At 35.4% G+C, this 23,540-nt stretch overlaps 1 protein-coding gene and 1 pseudogene across 4 annotated transcripts in view; one reads left to right on the forward strand and one right to left on the reverse strand.

Moving 5' to 3' along the window:
- The window catches only part of TRPM7 (transient receptor potential cation channel subfamily M member 7), a 103,854-nt gene that overhangs the window by 34,705 nt on the left and 45,609 nt on the right, over window positions 1-23,540 (forward strand). For all 4 annotated transcript variants that reach the window (XR_007133090.1, XM_047766365.1, XM_047766363.1 and 1 more), the window contains exons 12-21: window positions 8,148-8,282; window positions 11,511-11,564; window positions 14,355-14,495; window positions 14,776-14,910; window positions 15,437-15,717; window positions 17,005-17,233; window positions 18,326-18,481; window positions 18,557-18,700; window positions 20,130-20,258; window positions 22,023-22,301. Coding sequence is in view for 3 of the 4 variants with exons in the window: in XM_047766365.1 (XP_047622321.1) it covers window positions 8,148-8,282; window positions 11,511-11,564; window positions 14,355-14,495; window positions 14,776-14,910; window positions 15,437-15,717; window positions 17,005-17,233; window positions 18,326-18,481; window positions 18,557-18,700; window positions 20,130-20,258; window positions 22,023-22,301 (1,683 nt within the window). In the remaining variant the exon portion in view is untranslated. The remainder of the gene's footprint in view (window positions 1-8,147; window positions 8,283-11,510; window positions 11,565-14,354; window positions 14,496-14,775; window positions 14,911-15,436; window positions 15,718-17,004; window positions 17,234-18,325; window positions 18,482-18,556; window positions 18,701-20,129; window positions 20,259-22,022; window positions 22,302-23,540) is intronic.
- Window positions 8,669-9,500, reverse strand: LOC125119425 (60S ribosomal protein L7a-like; annotated as a pseudogene).

Consider the following 23,540-nt stretch of genomic DNA (forward strand, 5'->3'; position numbering starts at 1 on the left):
AATTTCTCTTTTGATTGCTTCTTTGATTTATTGATTGATCAGTAGTATGGTGTTCAGTGTCTACATAGTTATGAATTTCTAGTTTCATATCATTGTGTTTGGAAAGATACCTGATGTAATTTCAATCTTCTTAAATTTTTTTTTGCTTTTTTAGGGCTGTGCCTGTGGCATTGTGGAAATTCCCAGTCTAAGGGTCAAATCGGAGCTGCAGCTGCTGGCCTGCACCACAGCCACAGCAGTGTAGGATCTGAGTCACGTCTTGTGACCTACATCACAGCTCATGACAGTGCTGGATCTTTAACCCACTGAGGCGAGGCCAGGGATCAGACCCGCACCCTCATGGATACTAGTTGGGTTCATTACCACTGAGCCACAGTGGGAACTCTCCAGTCTTCTTAAATTTATTAAGACTTGTTTTGTGGCCTCATATGGTCTATCCTGGAAAATATTCCCTGTACACTTGAGAAGAATGTGTATTCTGTTGCTTTTGAATGAAATGTTCTCTATATATCTGTTAAATTCAAATGGTTTAATATGTTATTTAAGGTCGATGTTTTCTCACTGATTTTCTTACTGGATGATCTATCAATCTATCCATTGATGTACTTTATATTTTAGGATATGCCATTACCTATCATTTTCCCTACACCCTACTGTGGCACAGAAATATTTCACCACCTAGATTCAGACTGAAGCCAGACCTCAGGCAGCAGCTTTGGAAAATCTTCAGCAAAATATTAGCAAACTGAATCCAACAATACTTTAAAAAGGGTGATGTATTATAATCAAGTGGGATTTATTCTGGGGATCTGCAAATCAGTCATTGTGATTTATCATATTAAGAAAATGAATGATAAAAATTGTATAATCAGGAGTTCCCGTCGTGGCGCAGTGGTTAACGAATCTGACTAGGAACCATGAGGTTTCGGGTTCAGTCCCTGCCCTTGCTCAGTGGGTTAAGGATCGGCGTTGCCATGAGCTGTGGTGTAAGTTGCAGACGCGGCTCGGATCTCGTGTTGCTGTGTTGCTGTGGCTCTGGCGTAGGCCGGTGGCTACAGCTCTGATTCTACCCCTAGCCTGGGAACCTCCATATGCTGCGGGAGCGGCTCAAGAAAACACAAAAAGACAAAAAAAATTGTATAATCAACTCAATAGATGCAGGAAAAACATTTCGCATAATTCTGTATCCATTTTTTGAGAAAGACTCAACAAAGTAGGTAGAAGGAATGCACCTCAGTATAACACAGCCATATATGACATGCCTACAGCTAACACCATTATTTAGTGGTGAAAGTTGAAGGCTTTTCTTCTAAGATCAGGAACAAGACAAGGATGCCCACTTTGCCATTTTTATTCACATTGTATTGGAAGCCCTAGCCACAGCAGTTGGGCGAGACAAAGTAATAAAAGGCATCTAAGGAGTTCCTGTTGTGGCTCAGTGGTAACGAACTCAGCTAATACCCATGAAGACGCAGGTTTAATCCCTGGCCTCACTCTGGATTAAGGATCCAGTGTTGCGTGAGCTCTGGTGTAGGTTGTAGACACATCTTGGATCTGGCATTGCTGTGGCTCTGGCATAGGCCAGCAGCTGCAGCTCCAATTTAACCCTTAGCCTGGGAAATTAAAAAAAAGAAAAAAATAAAATAAAAAAGGCATCTAAATTGGAAAGGAAGAAGTAAAACTATTACTCTTTGCTGATGACATGATGCTGTATATAGAAAGCCCTAAAGACTTGGCCAAAAATCTGTCAGTTCTAACAGTAAATGAGTTCAGCAAAGTTGCAAGATACAAAATCAGTATGTAGGAGTTACCTGGTGGCCTAGCTGTTAATGATTTGGTGGTGTTACTGCTGTGGCTCAGGTTTGATCCCTGTTCTGGGATCTTCTGCATGCTATGGGCATGACCAAAAAAAAAAAAAAAACAAAATCAATATGAAAAATCTGTTCTCTTTCTATACACTAGTAACAAAATACCTGAAAGAGAAATTAAGACAACAACCCCATTTGCAGTTGCATCAAAAAGAATAAATTACCTTGGAATAAATCCCACGAAGGAGTGAAAGATCTATGTACTGAAAACCATAATATGTTGATGAAAGAAATTGAAGAAGATACAGAGAAGTGGAAAGTTATTTCATGCTCTTTGATTGAAAGAAACAGTATTGCTGAAATATTGCTACTACTCAAAGCAGTCTATAGATTCAGTGTAGTCCCTGTCAAAATGTCAATGTCAGTTTTCACAGAAATAGAATAAGCAATTCTAAAATTTGTATGAAGCTGCAAAAGATCCTGAATAGTTAAAACAATCTTGAGAAAGAAAAACAAACCAGAGGCATTATGCTCCCTGATTCAAACTGTGTCACAAAGTTGTAGTAATTTAAGCAATGTAATATTGGCATAAAAATAGATAAAATAGATCCGAGGAACAGAATAGAGAGCCCAGAAATAAACTCATGCACATACAGTCAATTAATTTACAACGAAGTAGCCAAGAATATACAATGGGGAAAGGACAGTCTTTTCAATTATCTGTGTTAGGAAAATTGCAGAGCCATATGTGAAAGAATAAAACTTGACCACTGTCTTACACTTCTCACAAATTAATTCCAAATGAGTTAAAGACTTGAACATAAAACCTGAAACCATAAAACTTTTAGAAGAGAACATATGTGGTAATAAGCTCCTTGATATAGGTCTTGGTGATTTTTTGAATGGGACAGCAAAAGCAAAAACTAGAAAAGAAAAAAAAAGTGAAACTGCTTTAAACTAAAAAGCTTCTGCACATCAAAGGGAACCATCAACAAAATGAAAAGGCAAGGTACTCAATGGAAGAAAATATTTACAAATCATATATATCTGATAAATGGTTAATATTCAAGATATATAAAGGAAGCATGCAACTCAAAAGCAAAAAAACAAACAACTTAAAAATGGTCAGAGGGAGTTCCTATTGTGGTGCTGCGGAAACGAATCCAGCTAGTATCCATGAGGATGCGGGTTCAATCCCTGCCCTCACTCAGTGGGTCGGGGATCTGGCATTGCTGTGAGCTGTGGTGTGGGTTGCAGATGCAGCTCGATTCCTGCATTGCTGTGGCTGTGGTGCGGGCCCACAGCTGTAGCTCCACTTTGACCCCTAGCCTGGGAACCTCCACATGCCATGGGTGCAGCCCTAAAAAGCAAAAAATAAAAGACAGGAAATCTAAACAGACATTTCTCCAAAGAAGACATACAGATGGTCAACAGGTATGTGAAAAGATGCTCAATATCACTAATAATTGAAGAAATTCGGATCCAAACCCCAATGAGATATCACTTCACACCTATTAGAATGGCTGTTATAGAAAAGGTATGAAATAGGTGTTGGTACAGATGTGGAAATATGAATCCTTGTGCACTATTGGTGGGAATGTAAAATGCTGCAGCTGCTATGAGGAACTTTATGGAGGTTCCTCCGAAAATTAAAAAATAGACTAACATGTGTTCCAACAATTCCGCTTCTGGGTGTTCATCTGAGGAAAATGAATGAGAAGATACAGGCACCCATTATTGCTACATTATTTAAACAGTCAAGATAAGAAAACAACCTAAATGTCCATTGATGAATGAACAGATAAAGAAATTGTGTGTGTGTGTGTGTGTAATGGTATATTACTCAGACATAGAAAAGGATGAAGTCTTGTCATTTGAGATATGGGATGGATCTTGAGCACATTATGCCAAGTGAAACAAGTCTGATAGAAATAGATGTACTGTTTCATCTCTCATATGAATTATATGTGGAAATTTTTTAAAAATCAAGCTTATAGATACAGAGAACAGATTGGTGGTTGCCAGAAGCCGGTGTGGGTCGTGAGCAAAATGGGTAAATAAAGTTGGTTAAAAGTTTAAAAATAAAATGCAAAAAGGAAAAAGAAACAATATTCTGTGTACAGGAATACTTACTATAGTGTTCTCTTGGATGTTTAGACCACTTTTGACTGTAGTCTTCCCCATCTTACTTAGTAAATGCCCACAACAGCTTCCCACTTTGAGACCCAAAAAAGTGTCATTTTAAACTTTTCTGTTTCAATCCAATCAATTCCTTTGTGAATCTTTCATGACTACTTTCAAAATATCCAGTTTATCATTCTGGTCCAGTCTACTGTCACCCTTCTTCTTTGTTGTTTAATAGCATTCTTTTTGCTTTCCTTGTTCTCATTCTTCCTTTCCTTTTGTAAATATAAGCTGTATCATACTCTATTTTCCTAGAGCACAGTCCAGAGTCCTTATGATGTCTGTCCCACAGGCTTAACATCATCTGCACCATTATCTTAGATCATCTATCCTCTTACATGTTACCACTATTCCCTTTGCTCTTATATAGCCATGTTGGCCTTAACTGTTCTTAGGACATGTCAAGAATGTTCCTGTCTTTAGGCTTTGTACTTACTGTTTTTTTCTGTCTAGAACATTATTCCCCTCGATGCCTACCTGGGCTGGCATCTTCTTATCTTTCTGGCTTCAAACCAAATATCTTCTCAGTTAGGCTTTTACTGCTCACCTTATTTTAATAGCAATTCCCGTTACATCATTTTCTCTGTTCTTCTCTGCCATTTTTTTCTATAGCTTTTATTATCTGATTACATGGTACATTTTAACCATTTATTTGTTTATTACTCTAAGGAGATTTTATGAAAGCAAGAATATTTTTCACTTTTGTTCACTTATATTCACAGCCTCTTGTAAGTTCTTGACAAATTTTTGCTATGTGTATGAATCAGTAGGATGCTGGGGAAATTAAATATTAATCCATTCCTTGGAGTATTATCTACCCTTTACAGAGGATGAACTAGATCCTTTTTATCTATGTAATGTAAACAGCAAAGTGCAGAAAAGTATACATAGCACTATCTTAATTGTGGCAAATTCTTTTTATCAATGTGCACACATTCATGCATATCTACATGTCCTGTGTAGTCATGGAGTCTTCCTGGAAACTGTTAATATGGGAATACCTGCAAAGATGAGGAACAGAGGAGAGAAAGTTTTATTTTATACCATTTTGTAGTATTTGATTTTTCTAAACCATGGAAATACATTTCCTATATAATACTTGAGAATTATCAGTTCCTGTTGTGGCTTAGTAGCAAGGAACCCGATTAGTATCCATGAGAATGCAGATTCAATTCCTGGCCTTGCTAAGCGGGTTAAGTACCTTTCATCTCCGTGAGCTGTGGTATAGGTTGCAGTCACAGCTTGGATCCTGTGTTGTGGCTGTGGGATAGGCCGGCAGCTGCATTTGTGATTCAGCCTCTAGCCTGGGAACTTCCATGTGCCATATGTGTGGCCCTAAAAAAAGCCAACAAAAAAATTTAGTTGTTTCCCTCTTACAAAATTATAGGAGAAAGGATGTTAATCACCTGTAGTAGTAAAATGCCCAGTAGTAAACCAGTCTTTTATTGCCTTGAATAATCTCATTGGATTTTTGGTCTCCTTAAATAAAGCCTTCATCTCTTTTTGTATTTGTTTTATCTCATGCATATGTTCTATTTGATTTTGTACTTCTTTCACTCTAAATGTAGAGTATACAGGACAATTGTTCTACTTTTTTTCTTTTGATGTTAGTTCAGTATGCATTGAGGGTATAAAGAAATGCTTTTTATTTTAAACTAGATCTTCTCAGGTATGAACATTTTGTCAAGCTCTGTTGTTTCTAGAGCAATGATTATAAACTCAGAACATTTCTTTTTTAAGGTGAAAATTATGTTACATCTTTTTTATTGTATGAAAAAGAAGTTCTGTAAATACATACTGCACAATTTTTTTTTGGAAAAATGGTATAAGGCCCTAATTGTATTGAAAATAGAGAAGTAAGAGTGACTTATAGTACAAATAGATACTTCAGTATGTAAGTGCTGAACAACATATAAAAGACAAAGGTAATCAGATGCATTCATTTGTACATAGAATCGGTTTAAATGCTACAGCTTTAACCTAACTAATACAGGAATGTTGTTGTTGGTAACTTAAAATCCATGGGGAACAGAAGAGCACCTCTTATAAGTACAGAATAAGAAAAATGGAGAGAGGACCAAGGACCAATAGAGCAAGAGTTGTTAATGTTAGAATAAGTTAATAACAGATCAGGTTTGTGTATGATAAGAGAAAGTAGTGAATAATCTTTAAAATAGTAATAACATGCTGTGATAAATTACAGACTGTAAATATATGAGAACATGAGTAAGTATTACATTCTTATGTTGTGCTACATTTTTAAGTGCAGTGTTGGTTATGAAGTAGAACTGAGTGAAGAAAAAAATCACAGAAAATATGTCTTTCATCTGGTCATCCATTATCTATAAGGCATGCATTTGGTTTGCATACTCAAAAAAGATTTTGGAAGTCATATCCTTTGCAAAATAATAGAGATTGAGAGTAGATTGGATAAAGAGATGGTAGTGAAAGCAGCTGTTAAGTATTTGTGTAATTATATTGTAAACTTCCGGAGACAGATTCAGAGTAAGATTAAAAAACAGGAGTTCCCGTCATGGCTCAGTGGTTAACAACTCCGATTAGGAACCATGAGGTTGCGGGTTCGATCCCTGGCCTTGCTCAGTGGGTTAAGGATCCGGCGTTGCTGTGAGCGGTGGTGTAGGTCGCAGACACGGCTCGGATCCTGAGTTGCTATGGCTCTGGCTTAGGCTAGAAGCAACAGCTTCGATTTGACCCCTAACCTGGGAACCTCCATATGTCGCAGGAGAGGCCCAAGAAATGGCAAAAAGACAAAAAAAAAAAGTTGCTGTTTCATAGCACAGGGAACTATATCTAGTCGCTTGTGATGGCACATAATGGAGGATAATGTGAGAAAAAATATACATGTGTGTGTATATATATATATGTGTGACTCAATCACTTTGTTGTACAGTAGAAATTGATAGAACATTGTTAAGTCAGCTATAATAGAAAAAATAAAAATCTTTTTTTAAAAAGGTGAAAAAAACCTAGTGATTTTGGTATGATTTTCACCACAGTTTTTTATTATATGATACCAAAATAATATTAAAATATCAATGTTAAATATCAATGTCAAAATATTAATAAGATGATTTTATAATGATTCTCAGTGAAATTTTTGTATTTGTGTCTCCTCTAATTTAAGAATATATGATTCAAGGTCTGTTGAAGTCTGTAAAAGAGTGTCTAAACACTTGCAAGGGACCACAATAAATGTTGACTGATTCACGTTACATTAAACTCCAATGGCACGTGTTATATTGCTGTTAAGAGATGTGATTTTTCTCTAATGGTGAATGGTTTCTGTTAAATAAGTACAATCTTGTTTGACTTTATATAGTAGTTGTATTTTTGCAAAGTTTATGACAATACTTTGTGTTTGTATATAAAGCAAAATTACTGGATTTTCATTTTTGAGAATCTAACGGAATCATAGCAAGTTGTCTGAGATACAAGGCAGTTTCTTTTTGAGTGAGACTGTCTGACATATTGCATTATTTCTGGTATCCTTTGATCTCACCCATTATGTTAGTAATGGCCCCAGTTATTGAAATGATCCTTCTAAAAAGCCTTTCCTAAATATTTGAGAACCTAGAGTTCCCATTGTGGCTCAGCAGGTAATGTATGAATCCTACAAGTATCTATGAGGATGCGGGTTTGATCTCTAACCCTGTTCAGTGGGTGAAGGGTCTGGCATTGCCATGAGCTGTGATATAGGTCACACATGTTGCTCAGATCCCACGTGGCTGTGACTGTGACTTAGGCTGGCAGCTGTAGCTCTAATTCGACCCCTAGCCTGGGCACTTCCATATATGTATATGCCACATGTGAGGCCAGAAAAAAAAATTGAGAGCCATTGTTCTGAGGTATTTTTCTTCACATTTACTTGGTAATGGATTCTTTCTTATTTTGTTTTCCCCCATGTTACCCTTGCTGTCCTACAGAATGTTCTCTAGGGGATGCTGCTCTACAGAGGACTTTCTATCTATTCTCTGTATACCTCAAGTCCTAAGTCTTTTACTGTTTTGCATTTTAAAAATTTTGTTCTAAAACTGTTCAGTAATAAATGTATATAAATCCTAAGGACTTGCATTTAGAATTGTTTGTATAATTTGAATGTGTGAAACATGTTTATTTATTTTGATACTCTTTTAGGTTGGATCCTTGGAACAAGCTATGCTCGATGCTCTTGTAATGGATAGAGTTGCATTTGTAAAACTTCTTATTGAAAATGGAGTAAGCATGCATAAATTCCTTACCATTCCTAGACTGGAAGAACTTTACAACACTGTAAGTGTATACTAGAATTCTTTGTTGACTAAGTTTTATCATCTTTGGAAAGTGTCATGTTACCTGAACATATTCATTCCTATTGGTAACACCTTTATGTCTTGCTAGATTGGATGAAAAAATTACAGCCAGGCTTAGTATAGATTGTTTATGACAGTCTGAAACCCTTCTCCTGTTTCTGGAGACCTCATCTGTCACCATGGCCACATACGAAAGAGATGTGGTGTTAACAGTGCTTTCCTTCCCCTCACCCCTTTTTAAGGCTGTAAGATTAACTGCTTAATTATAGAGCCATTATGTTTCTTATTTTCCTTGGTGGTCGTTTTGGTTTTTTTTTTTTTGTAATTGGCTGAAGAGTTTTATTAATAACTTTTATGTACAGAAACCTCCACAGTGTACACTTAGCCCAGTTTGGTGGCCAGTTCTTTGGCCTTTGCCTTTCTAGCTTGGCAATGCGAGCCACTGACTTCGGGCCCAGGACGTTGCCTCCCTAGTGATGCCAGATCTCGTCGTATCTGTCATTGTAATTGGTCCTGATGGCTTCCACCAGCTTAGCCAGAGCGCCCTTGGCTTCCGAGTTGACTTGGGTGAAGGCCACGGTGGTACAGGTCTTCCTGTGGACCAGCCACCCCAGCCTGGCCTTGCCCTTGATGATGCAGTAGGAGACCCCCATCTTCCCACACAGGGCCGGCAGGAAGACCACCAGCTCAATGGGATCCACATTGTGTGTGATCACCACCAACTGAGCCTTCTTGTTCTCCACCAAGGTGGTGACAGTATTTACCCCTGCTTGAAGAAAGGTGGCCTCTTGTTGGGTTCATCGCCTTTGCCCTCAGCCTTCTTCTCAGCTCGGGCCAGCAACCTCTGCTTCTTCTCTTGCTTTGTCTCCGGTCTGTACTTGTGGGCCAGCTCTGTACTTGTGGGCCAGCGTAAGCAGCTGAGTAGCTGTTTGGCAGTCCAAGGCCTGGGTAAACTGGTTAATTGCAGGAGGTACCTTCAGTCGCTTATAGAGAATGGACGTTTGCTGCTGCATCTTGATATAGCAGGGCCATTTGACAAAACGGGTGAGGTCCCTCTTGGGCTGGATGTCCTGTCCAATTCCAGAATTCTTGGGCCTTTTCTTAAACAGGGGTTTACCACCTTCTTGGCCTCCTGCTGCTTCACGACGGCAGGGGCTGGGGTCACCTTCTTGCCCTTGGCCTTCTTTCCCTTGGGCATCTTGGATGACAGGCAGAGAGAGAAAAAAAAAAGGTCCTTGGTGGTCATTTATTCAACCAAATTTATTTGACCAGTGGAGAAATTACACATTGATTTTTTTTTTCTCTTTTCTGTTTTTTACAGTCATGATTTTGACCTTGTGGTATCCCACTTTCAGCTTACATACTGTTTTTCATTTTTTCTTTTTAAAGAGCTCCTGAAAACTAATTATTCCCTTTTATAAAGCCTTTCTCATTTGGCTTTGAAGTTCATGTTACTAACATTGGAGAGGGTAGATAATACCCTTCTTAATGATTTTCTATAAGTGGAACTATCTCTTGAGGAATAGCTTTCTAACTTTGACTTCTCTGCACATCTGTTTCCTTCCATTCATCAGTTTCTATTTATCTCTTCCTATTCATTCCTAATGTCTATGTACTACTCAGTCATTTCCAGCCTATACTACTTCAGTAATCTAATTCCCTTGTCTAGTCTTTCTTCAGATCTTTAGCCTAAGTCTGTCTGTCTGTCTTTCTTTCTCTTTCTCACCACAGCTCATGGTCTGTCTTTCTTTCTCTTTCTCACCACAGCTCATGGCAACGCCAGATCCTTAGCCCACTGAGCGAGGCCAGGGATCAAACCCACAACCTCATAGTTCCGAGTTGGATTTGTTTCTGCTGCGCCACAACAGGAACTCTAAGGAAGACACATTAAAAAAAAAAAAAATTAACATATAAAAGAGAATGAGCTGAGAGAACTCAGGTCCTAAGTCTATAGTCTAAATATTATAAAAAAAAAACAGGGAAAAGTAAGGTTAAAGTAACTTATATATGTAATAACAGCTATAGTCATCTCTAGATTGTATATAGAATTTGAAAGCCAGTAATATCAAGGAAAATAATATTGTTTCTGAAGAAGTAATAGGCTTACCCACTTAGCTTTTTGTTATTTTGCCTGTGCCCATGGCATGTAGAAGTTCCCAGACCAGGAATCAAACCCCTGCCCCAGCAGTGATCCAGGCCATGGCATTGACTACACTGGGTCCTTAAACCTCTGAGCCACCAGAGATTTATTATTTATGATAATAAATCTCTTTTGATTTGTGCTGCAGAACATTAATTGCAGTAAAGTTCATATGTAAGTCAAAGCACTGTCTAAAATAGGTTTAGAAGAATACACTTTGAGCTCATTTATCTCAGTCTTGATGGGGGGACATATATTCCTGGGTATTTTTTCAAAATATAGAATACTATCAAAATAAGATTACTTTACAAATGAAACTTGTGTTTAGTCTACTCTAATACTATACTTAAATGGAAATAATAAGGAAAAGATAGCATATATAAATGTTAAAAGTTTGTTATTCAAAATGTTTAAAATGGCAGAAACCAAAGTATAGACATTTTAACAAGAGGAAAGAGAATTTAAACCTCCATTATTAGTGAAAGAAATAGAAATTAAATCTAACATATAATTGTGAAGATTGCAATATTTGCATGACTTTTAGAAAAGCTTTTGTTTTTTTGTTTTTGTCTTTTTTTTTTTTGCTATTTCTTGGGCAGCTCCCGTGGCACATGGAGGTTCCCAGGCTAGGGGTCTAATCAGAGCTGTAGCCGCTGGCCTACGCCAGAACCACAGCAACGCAGGATCCAAGCCGCGTCTGTGACCTACACCACAGCTCAAGGCAACGCCAGATCCTTAACCCACTGAGCAAGGCCAGGGATCGAACCCGCAACCTCATGGGTCCCAGTCGGATTCGTGAGCCACTGCGACATGATGGGAACTCCCAGAAAAGCTTTTGTGTTTCTGCATAAGTAAAAATATGAGAATATAAGAAACTATAGCTTCTTAAAGGTAAACATAATAATATGAAATGGTTATATCTATTTCTTTGTTCCATTTTATGAATAGAACTTATCTAACTCAAAAACAATATAATTTGTGCAAGAACAAAAGTTCTGTAAGTAACAAAATGTAAGTTTATTTTAGAAGAAAAATAATAGTTTGCTCGAATTTTTTTCTTCCTTAAAGAAACAAGGCCCAACTAATCCAATGCTGTTTCATCTTGTTCGAGATGTCAAACAGGTAAGAGATTATTTTTGTTTTTGAAAATGTTATTAAAAAAAAATTTAGGTCAAGATAAAATGAGGGATAAATTTGTGGTAATATAGGAGTAAAGAGCATAATATATCAAATAAAGAAAAAGGAAAGTTTATGAAATTAAGATCTGAGCTTCTTGTCATTCAGAATAGAGTATAGTGAATTTCATAATACTCATTGGTCAATAAAGGTTAATCATTAGTGGAATGTATATTCTTTTCCTGTGTTTCCAGGGTGTGAAAAGAACATTAAATAAGAACATTGAGAGAAATAGGAAATGGTGATCTTCAGTGGCAGATTTTGCCAGTAAAAAGGCTGAAATGCTTTCTCTGTATGTTCCCCCCTTTCTTTCCCTCTTCCCCCTTCTTTATAGCCAGTTTCTAATTTATAATAATTTAATATATATAACACTGTCGTATGGTCTGAAACCATGCTGTGGGGACTAAATTTGATACAATAATATTCTTCTATTGGGATTCTCTGAATTAATAGTTTTAAATTTTTTAAAAAAATTAGTAGAGATAATCTAGTGGTATCCATTAGTTTTATTTTCCTTGATGAAAAGTTGCTCATATTTAGTTATTTCTGAACTAAAATGCTTTCTTTCCAGAACTCTTCATTCAGACTTTTTATTTGTCATTAAGTGTGAGCTTACTATTAAAAAATTGAAGTATATATAGAAGTGTCGTTTTCTGTGTTTTGTAACATGTTTAATACTAAAGTAACATTTCATAGAAAAAAATTAGACTTAAAATTTTTTTCTTTGATTCATTTTTTCCATGTGCTTTTCCTCACAGCCCTGTTGAAATGTACTTCACATACTATAAAAGTTATCCATTTAAAATGTATAGTTCAGTGACTTCTATATTCAGGGTAGTACCACCATCACCATGATTTCAGAGTATTTTTGAGGCCATTAGCAGACTCCTCCGATTCCTGCTGCTCTTCCGTTCCTTGCCTCTGACCTTGCCCTAGGCAACTGTTAAACTCCTTTCTGTTTTTATAGGTTTTCCTATTCTGGACATTTGAATTTTTTTTAATTTGTTTTTTTAAAATAATTAAACCTTTTTTTTTTCTTTCCAGAAAGCTTGAGTAATAAAGCTTTACTTCGGGGATTTCTTAAACACGTTTACATTATGGTTTACTTACATGGTTTAGCAGAACTATAGGTGTTAATTCTGGAAATCTCACATATATATGATATTATATAGTGACTATTTTTACATTGACGGCTATTATAATGAACCTAAATTTTCTACTTCCATAAGTGGAAAAACCTAAAATAAAAGCAATAATTGACTATTTTCTGATTCAAATTAATAAGTTCTTTTGTAAGAGTTATTTGTATAGTTGGAGAAATTGCTTATTCTGTTTTTTTAGATTACTCACTTTATCTTAATTTAAATATTTCCCATTCACTTGAATTCATAACAAAGGATATATTTGTCAGATTATAAAATTAAATAGGAGTTCCCATTGTGACTCACTAGGTTCAGAACCCAACCAGTATCCTTGAGGATGGGGTTTCAATCCCTGGCCTTGCTCGGTGGGTTAAGGATCCAGTGCTGCCGGATCTGGGAGCTATGATGTAGGTCACACACGTGACTTGGATCCTGCTGTTGCTGTAGCTGTGGTGTAGGCCAGCAGCTGCAGCTCTGATTCATCGCCTAGCTTGGGAACTTCCGTGTGCCATATGTATGGCCCTAAAAAGAAGAGGAAAAAAATAAAATATTAAACTAGATTTCCCTGGTGGTTCAGTGGGTTAAGGATTGGCTTTGTCACTGCTGCAGTACGGGTTTGTTTGATCCCTGGCCTGGGATCTTCATGCCTGTAGGCATGGACAAAAGAATAAAATAAAATACCATACATGACATCTTCAGTCATAAAGTATATTTTTAGGTTGCTTAAGATAAAATAGAAACAGAAGTCTTGTATTTAAGATGAAAATATATTTTTGATTAGTTTTTAAATTGGAGGTCTAAAGAAAACATCTAAAAAGTAAAAGTTTCACAGATGAGGCCAAAATGTAAAAAGTATAAGCATTTTTAAAAGTACTAAGTTTGTGAAATTTTAATTAGGAAAATGAAAAGAATGGTGGTAGTAGGAGGGCAAAATTGGTTAATATATATAACCATCTGATGATTAAACTCTTTTTAAGATTATACAATGAAATTAACAAAATATTTCATTCTGAAACAGGCAGTCTTTCCAAACTCACAAATGGCTTATGTTCTAAAAGTTCATTTGTAAATTGATGCCCTGGGAAAATGAAATCCCAGCTCTGAATAGTACTATAAGTGGTAGTTGAATTCTAGTCAAAGCTCTTAACACTTGTGTAACCTATTAAATAGCCAACATAATTGTTTTAAAAATATTTATAAATATTTAATGGGCACATCTAGAAACACAGTTAACATTTATAGCATTATTTTTGTTGGAAAATGCAACTTAAGTGCCACAGTGAAATACTTGGCAAACTTTACAGGTTTCTTTGCCTCTATGTGTGAAGTATTAGTACAGTGGAGAGATCAAATTCCTTCTCTAAGCCATACTCCTATCCTTTACCACACCTTTAGGACTTCAGAATCCTTCGTCTTAGGAAAGGAAATAGAAACAAGTCACTCCCTTCTTCTGTAAAGATAGCTGCCAGCAACTTCACCTTCTTATAACAAGTAAACTTTTGCTTATTTTGGAGAGTAGGCACATTTCTAGGTATGACATGGAAATATTAAGAAATACTATTTTGTCTTTTTAAAACTAATGTTTTGTTTCTAGGGAAATCTTCCTCCAGGATATAAGATCACTCTAATCGATATAGGACTTGTTATTGAATATCTCATGGGAGGAACCTATAGATGCACCTATACTCGGAAACGTTTTCGATTAATATATAACAGCCTTGGTGGAAATAGTCGGGTATGTAATGATTTAAGGGGGAAGTCTATAGATCTGCTCTAAAATGAATTTACATACTTTAAAAGTTAAAAATTACTTATATTAGAATGGTGAAAGTAGCATTGTCTTAAAAAAGTGAGATTTTCAACTAAGTACTTGGAAGTATTTTGTAATTGAAGTCCTAAATAAATCATGTTTTTTTGATGTGTGTTCATATTAATAATACATAAATTGATTTTTAACTTTTTGTGGCATATCAACATATTTAGATCAATAAAAACTAACAAGCTTTTATTTCCAGAGGTCTGGCCGAAATACCTCCAGCAGCACTCCTCAGTTGAGAAAGAGTCAAGAATCTTTTGGCAATAGAGCAGATAAAAAGGAAAAAATGAGACATAATCATTTCATTAAAACAGCACAGCCCTACCGACCAAAGGTATATTTATTTAAATATTACCCTTTCTGGATTTTGGATTTTCTTCTTTCTAAATTGAGTCTTCATTTTCCTGTATACCAAAAGATATTCATTGTGAGTCAGTGATTCCTTTATTTAGTATTCAGCTGTAATAATATCCAGAATTTTTAGATGTTTTGGTCAATGCCTAGCTACCTCCTTTTATTCTATATTTACTTGATTAACAATACACAAGACAAAAGCTTTATCCAGACTTTTCTTTCGTTAAAGAAAGAAAAACTATGTTTTATCAGATACTAGTTTAAATATTTAGGTACTTTCTTTAGTCTTGGAAAACTTTGCTACAGAGACTTTTTTTGGAAGTGCCATATCTATAAAAAGTGATTTTGAGCTATAGTAAATATCAATTATATAAAATTAATATTATTTTGATTTGTGTGGCTATATGAAATTGAAGGATAAAGGGTATTTTCTTAAAATTCTCACATGAATGTCATAGTGGACTTATTTTAATGAGCCTTATTATAACATTTATCTTCTCTTGAAGATTGATACAACAGTGGAAGAAGGAAAGAAGAAAAGAACCAAAGATGAAATTGTAGATATTGATGATCCAGAAACCAAGCGCTTTCCTTATCCACTTAATGAACTGTTAATTTGGGCTTGCCTTATGAAGAGGCAGGTCATGGCCCGTTTTCTATGGCAGCATGGTGAAGAATCAATGGCTAAAGCGTTAGTTGCCTGTAAGATCTATCGTTCAATGGCATATGAAGCAAAGCAGAGTGACCTTGTAGATGATACTTCAGAGGAATTGAAACAATATTCCAAGTAAGTAATGTTTTATCATTTGAAGCAATTTAAACATATGCATAGATGAGGGTTAAGTGGAGGTTATAGTGTCATGCACTAGTTGGGGGTATGTATTTATAATTGTATTGGTAAAATTAAGAGAAACCCACTTTTGAAATGTTTAGGTTTTTTGTTTTTATGGGTTTTTTTTTAACTCAGAAAGTTTGCTGCCTAAGCAAAAATGAGATTATTATATTGTTTGCAATTCAAGAGTTAAATATTTCGGCAAAAAAGAAGTGCCATGGGAGTTCCTGTTTTGGTTCAGTGGTTATCGAATCCGACTAGGAACCATGAGGGTGCAGATTTGATCCCTAGCCTTGCTCTCAGGTTAAGGATCTGGCGTTGTTGTGAGCTGTGGTGTGGGTTGCAGACGCGGCTTGGATCCCGTGTTGCTGGGGCTATGGTGTAGGCCGGCAGCTACAGCTCCGATTCGACCCCTAGCCTGGGAACCTCCATGTGCCACTGGAGCGGCCCAAGAAAATGGCAAAAAGACCCCCCCCCCCAAAAAAAAGTGCCAGAAGTCATTTCAATAAATAATTTTGCGTAATGATTAGATTAGGAAAAAGTCCATTTGAAGTGGTAGGGAAGGAAAGAAAGTGAGGTTTGAGCTGTGTTCTAAGGAAATTTAATTCAACTGGAAAGGCATTTCAGATGGTGGAACTACAAGTATAGAAGAATAAAACAGTTTACAGAAATTTTACAATTAACTTAGTGGAATAATGAAATATTAAGCTAAAAAGGTAGTTTGTAGGAAGCTGTATCATGGAGAATAAGACCTCTTTCCCCACAAATGGGCTATTTTGGAAGAGATGTTACTGAAAATAACTCAAGCAGAGATCCTATGATTACTTACTAGGGATTTAAGATTAAAATATTTTTCATATTAGGTTAGTCCTATTCATATTATTCTTCTTCTCTACTTGGAACCATCTCTTTTCTGTGTTTGCAATATTGTATAGACACTTTTTGAACAGAGAATTTGCACATTGTCAGTTTTGGTATCTTGTGAGTCTATAAGTTTACTTCTAGGACCAGGGGAAAGTACTCTTGATCACATATTCAGTCTTGTTCCTAATATTTCGTAATTTCCATGTAGTAGTGTGTATTGAAAATATAGAGCTACTATGATTCTGATGCCTCACAATTCCCTTAGTGTGAGTGTGAAAATATTGAAAACTGAAACATGTTATGAATGACTTTAAGAATTAATGGTTTAAAACCGAAGTTTGGTAATCTGCATATGTTTTGGCTTTTATCTTTTGATAGTGATTTTGGTCAACTGGCAGTCGAATTATTAGAACAGTCCTTCAGACAAGATGAAACTATGGCTATGAAACTGCTTACATATGAACTGAAAAACTGGAGTAATTCCACCTGTCTTAAGTTAGCAGTTTCTTCAAGACTTAGACCTTTTGTAGCCCACACCTGTACACAAATGTTGTTATCTGATATGTGGATGGGAAGGCTGAATATGAGGAAGAATTCCTGGTATAAGGTATACCTTGAAAACAATTTAATATAAAGTATGTTACTAGATAAAAAGAGGAATTAGCCTACCTGTATAGTAAAATGCCTTGATTTGTGAGGTGCTACGGGTGGTGGTGTTGGCAATTTATCCCACATGGCATGAAATGGCCTCTCTTTCCCTTTCACACTGAATCCTTGATAGGTGTGATGTGTAATGATTGTTGTCCCAGTCTGACCCAGAAGCGTTAGAGCAACAAAAGGGAGTGCTGGCGTTTATAGCCCAGAGCAGCCATGAAAAAAGTTGCTGCTTTATGTAAAGATGATTCCTAAATTCTAAAATTCTGGACCTATCTACTAACTTAATAATCTGTTTTAATTTATTTGACGTATGTTGGATCTGCTTGGTTTTTACGGTTAAGAATTTGGGTAAAATGTTGGCTGGTACTTTTGGTTTCATCACAGTGAGAGATTTTACTTTAAACTTTCCTTTTTGTTATCTTATGTCTTAAATAAGGTACAGAAATATAGAAGGCAGAAATCAGGCAAGTAGTTTAACCACTGACCGTTTTAAGTGGATAACAAATACTAATCATCTACTAAAAATAGTGGTGAAAGATTAACCAGTAGAAACCCTGATGGACGATTATAATTTCTTTGTGCTTTAGGATTTTGGCAGGTAATACATAAAGTGAAATAAACCTTTTTGTTTATAGAGGCACAAGCTGAGTAATCATGTTATGACATGGAACACTTGCAAAGAGATTTGGGATAAAATTAAGCACATAGCAATTTCATAAGGCTTGAATTTTATTTGAAGAAAAATTATTTTCTGAAAATTGTAATCTGATTTTTAAAAGGACAAGTCTATAATAATTATTAAATATTTTTTATACCCTTATATCATAATACTCAAATGTTTTGCTACCCCTTAAAACCATTCAACCTGGGCCTCTTTATATATAATATGTAAGTAAAAAATAGTTTTTGTTTTTTCCCTGTACTACCAGGGGCAAAGTAGCTAACTAATAATCAGGATATTTATACCTTTTTATTGCTTTTATTATTTTCTTGAATTTCATTAATCTTAAAATGTGAACTTGCTTGTTTCTAAAATTTCTAGGTCATACTAAGCATTTTAGTTCCACCTGCCATATTAATGTTAGAATATAAAACAAAGGCTGAAATGTCTCATATTCCACAATCTCAAGATGCTCATCAAATGACAATGGAAGATAGTGAAAACAACTTTCAGAACATAACAGAAGAGATTCCCATGGTAAGGAGGGAAAAAATTAAAGTAAATAGAAATTTGTTGTGAATAAATAGACAATAAATGTTATTTTTATTTTAGGAAGTATTTAAAGAAGTAAGAATATTGGACAGGAATGAAGGAAAAAATGAAATGGAGATACAAATAAAATCAAAAAAGCTTCCCATCACACGAAAGTTTTATGCCTTTTATCATGCGCCAATTGTAAAGTTCTGGTTTAACACGGTATTTTTTTTTTTTTTAATTGAATTCTAGTTGAAGTACAGTAATATTATATGTTATAGGTGTACAGTATAGTGATTCACAATTTGTAAAGGTTATACTCCATTTATAGTTGTTATAAAATATTAGCTACATCCCCTGTGTTGTACAGTGTATCCTTGTAGCTTATTTTATACCTAATAGTTTATACCTCTTTACCCCCTACTCTTATTTGTCAGTCAGCTATTGCTTTCTCACCCACACACATGCCCCTTAGCCTGAAACTAATTCATTACATTTCCTTCTCAATATGAACTTTCTTGCTCCATCTCGTTCAGATACTAAAATTGCAAATCTGAATTACTTAATATAATCCCCAAATTCTCTATCCACTAATGGAAACAACGTAAGTTTCATATGTTTGCATTCATGTGAATGACTATTTTAAAATGTACAGTAATTCAGATGGCTATAGGAATTTCTTTTTTTCTTTCTCATTGAAATTTACTTTCTTACCCCGCCATAACTTAAATCAAGGATATGGCTTATTTTAAGACTGGTAGAGGCAAGGAAAGCAATGAGCAGATTTTTAGCGACAATTTTTCAAGGGTCAAAGAGTCTGAATTTTCCTATGAAATGAAATGACTCTTCAGATGTTATTATACATAATACCTTATTATCTCCTTATATTCTTGTTAAGAGTCTCAGAGGTGGGATGTGCTCTTGCCTAAGGAGAATGCTTTTCATATTTGTTTTCATTTCTTGGGATGCAACCTCACTGACTGGGAGCCTGGAAAATACTGGTTGTCTTTCTTAGGAATACTACTTGGTTGAGGGAAGGAGCCAGGTGGTATGTTTTTCTTGATGATGGTAATGAAATTCTATAGTAAATTTAAAATGTTATGATTACTTTAGGAGTTCCCACCGTGGCTTAATGGGATCAGCGACATTTTGGAAACACTGGGACACAGCTTCAGTCCCTAGCCCAGCACAGTAGTTAAGGGTCCAGTGTTGCCGCAGATGTGGCTTAGGTTGTGATTGTGGCTCAGATCTGATCCCTGGCCGGGGAACTCTATATGCCATGGGGTGGCCAAAACAGAAAAAAAAAAAGTTATGGTACTTTAGGTATAATGCAAGTTAAGTGGAATTATTTGGACTATACTGAGAACATAAACTTGGTATTATAAAATTCTTCATATGGGAAGTACTGAAAAGTCAACAAAAGTCTAGAACAACAGATTTATACCTTGGGGATCATTTATATTCTAATTGATAAATGCAGTGTCTATATGGAAAAAGATTTACTTCTGAAACTGTTCTAATGATTAAAGCTGGGAGATTATTTACAGGGACATACTTATTAGTCTCTTGTGTGTGCTTGGAAATTTTCTTAGTAGAAAATTGTATTTTGTAATCAATTTCATTTATATCTTGTGTTTTCTTTTTTTATTAGTTGGCATACTTAGGATTTCTGATGCTTTATACATTTGTGGTTCTTGTACGAATGGAACAGTTTCCTTCAGTTCAAGAATGGATTGTTATTGCTTATATTTTTACCTATGCTATTGAGAAAATCCGTGAGGTATGTCTTTAATTTTTACCAGTTACTTAGTGTAAATATGGAGTAAGTTTTGGTTATGTGTTTGTATGTGTGTAAATGTTACTCCTAATTTCAGTATGTGATGATATTATTGAAGTGTAGAATATATTTGGTTTTGCTGTTCTAAAAGTAGTGGCCAAAGAATGGAGATTCATGTCTTAACATTGTCATGATTACAAAAGATACTGATTTGTTTCAAAAACTAGATCTGTTTTGTTTTATTTCAACATTCATATTTATTTTCTTTGATACTCTGAAAAAGTATTAAATTGATATATACCTGATCAGGTAGGTAAATTGTAAGTAGGTTCTTAATTTACTCTTACATTATACTGCCTCTAAAGTATCTGTATTGCCAGTTGAATTGTCATTTAGAATTAGATCCTTTTGTCTATCTTGAGTTTTCGGTTCAAATTATAAATTTTCTAATGTCCTGATTTGGGGAAAATGTTTTTTAAAAAATTTTTATACTTTCTGTTTAAACTAGTACCTACATAAATATTGTTTTATGTACACACTAATTTAAATATATCTGAGTTATTTCATGTCTCTACATTTAGAGAATATACGAAATTGCAAAAATCCATAGAAGGTGGTGTACTTCCCTCCCACTTAGGTATCATAGGAATTTGTCTTATTAAATAACATATCATGCATTTTAAAGTCCTTTGAGTGCCATGGCCCCTGTTATAAGGCAATCTCTTGTCTTACTAACATGTTTAAAGAAGTTAAGTTGTTAAATGGTGAAAGCAAGTTGCAAAATTTTTTTTTTTCTTTTTACAGTCGCAGCTGTGACACATGGAAATTCCCAGGCTAGGGGCTGAATCAGAGCTGCAGCTGCCAACCTGTGCCACAGCCACAGCAACACTGGATCCAAGCCACATCTGTGACCTACACCACAGCTTGCAGCAGTACTGGATCCTTACACTCACTGAGCAAGGCCAGGGATTAAACCTGTATCCTCACGGACACTGTGTCAGGCTTTTAATCTGCTGAGCCACAGCAGGAACTCTGCAAATAATTCTTTTAGTGTGTATTCATAAAATAGTTCTGGAGTTCCTGTTGTGGCTCAGTGGTTTAAGTACTTAATGTTACCTCTGTGAGGATGTGGGTTTGATCCCTGGCCTTACTCAGTGGGTTAAGGATCCAGCTCCCATTTGACTCTTAGCCCATGAACTGCCATATGCCACAGGTGTGGCCATGAAAAGAAAACAAAAAACAGTGCTGCAAGGATTCATTAGGTGGTAATAAAAGTGGTTGCCTCTAGTGGGAAGAGGAATAAATTGACTGGCAAGAAGAATGGAACACACTTGTACTTTATGATACACTGTGATTTTTGAAGCTGTAAATATATTACCATTCCCCACAGAAGAAATTTTTTGAAGTTTTATCAAAGAGTTAAGTATAGCTACTTAAACCATTGAGTTATTTACTTTCTGCAAGTACAGCAGCTTTCGAAGATCCTACATGGATATCCTAGTGTTGTTTCCATGAAAAATAACTTTTCAAAAGCATCTCACATTCCAAGTCTAGAGAACTTTTTCTGTTCTGTATAGACAGAAAGAGGCTAAGAAGTATCTGTCTTGGATATCTTATTGAATTATTCTCGGGGTCAAATGCCAAGATAATAAAAAATATTTTGAAATATTAAAAGATATATAAAGTGCTACTGTGATATTATAATTGAATTCTGGATTATGTTTTAATAGGAAGAATTTGATTAAATCTTTTTTTTAAAACCCTTAGATCTTTATGTCTGAAGCTGGAAAAATAAGCCAGAAGATTAAAGTGTGGTTTAGTGATTACTTCAATATCAGTGATACAATTGCCATAATTTCTTTCTTCATTGGATTTGGACTAAGATTTGGAGCAAAATGGAACTTTGAGAATGCATATGATAATCATGTTTTTGTGGCTGGAAGATTAATTTACTGTCTTAACATAATATTTTGGTATGTGCGTTTGCTAGATTTTCTAGCTGTAAATCAACAGGCAGGACCTTATGTAATGATGATTGGAAAAATGGTAAGTTGAGAGGCGTCTGATAAATACTTATGAGTTTATTGATATTGTTTCTTAAAATCATAAAAATGTTATTAATATAGTTTTACTTGAACTAGAAAATGATCATGTTTATTTGGCTCATACTCCAAATAGACCATTCTTAAGACTATTGACTTTTGAAGGAAATATTTGATGGGATAGGGTTAGGAAACCATATCTTTTTTGTTTTATTGTGAAATACTTTAGTTTTAAAATACCACTTGCTAGGACAATCAGAGATCAGAATGAAAAATATGAACTTACCAGCTCCAATCTGTGAATTTCTTTTCATCTTTATGCAACTACCCTAAACCAGTGTGTCATCATCTAGCATCTGCCGTAGTATGTTAATCTGTTTACTCACAAGCACTCTAGCCTTATCTCCAGTCTGTGCTATAGCTAGAGTAATATTTCAAAATGCAAATCTGAATATGTCACTCCTCTTTAAAAAAAATCTTTTAGTGGTTTTGCTTTACTCCTGAGGTCAGTATACTTACTGAAACCCGTAAGCCTGTCCAGTTTGGCTGTTGCTTTCCTTTCCTTCCCTCCCTCCCTTTTCCTCCCTCTTTCCCTCCTCTTTAAATTTTGAGATACTTACAGATTCACATGCAGTTGTAGAAAATAATACAGAGAGATTCTGTGTGTTCTTTACCTAGTTTCCTCCGGTAATAACATCTTCCTTGCTTTTTTGGTCTCTTCTCTTACCATTTTTGACTTCCACTCTGTGCTCTAAGTCACACAAGCCTTTGTCTTTTTTCTTTAACACAGCCCCTAAAGAAAACTTTTTTAACACAGCCCCTACCATAACTCATGTCTTCTTTCTGTGTAAAATGATCACCCTCATCCACACTCATATCCTTAGCTTTTTTGCCTAATTAACTTAGTTTTATCCTTCAGATTTGGGTTCAGTGTGTTTTTGTTTGTTTCAGGGAAGCTTTTTTGATCTTTTCCAGTTAGATCAAGTTTGCTATATAATTTTATAGTACTCATGTTCTTCCCTTCAGAATATTTACCTCTGTGTCTAACTGTATTTTAAGCTATATTCTTACTGGATTATTTATATTCTTCTCTGGATTATAAACTTCTGGGAGTAGGAACTTTGGTTTTGGTTGCTTTTATATCTCCATTACTTATCACAGTCCTTGTCACATAGTAGAATCTCCTTAGTATATATTTGTTGGATGGATAAAGCCATTTCAAGTAGGAAAAAAAAAATACTGA

This window comes from Phacochoerus africanus, chromosome 2, assembly GCF_016906955.1.
Source record: "Phacochoerus africanus isolate WHEZ1 chromosome 2, ROS_Pafr_v1, whole genome shotgun sequence".
In the NCBI taxonomy this organism is placed as follows: domain Eukaryota; kingdom Metazoa; phylum Chordata; class Mammalia; order Artiodactyla; family Suidae; genus Phacochoerus; species Phacochoerus africanus.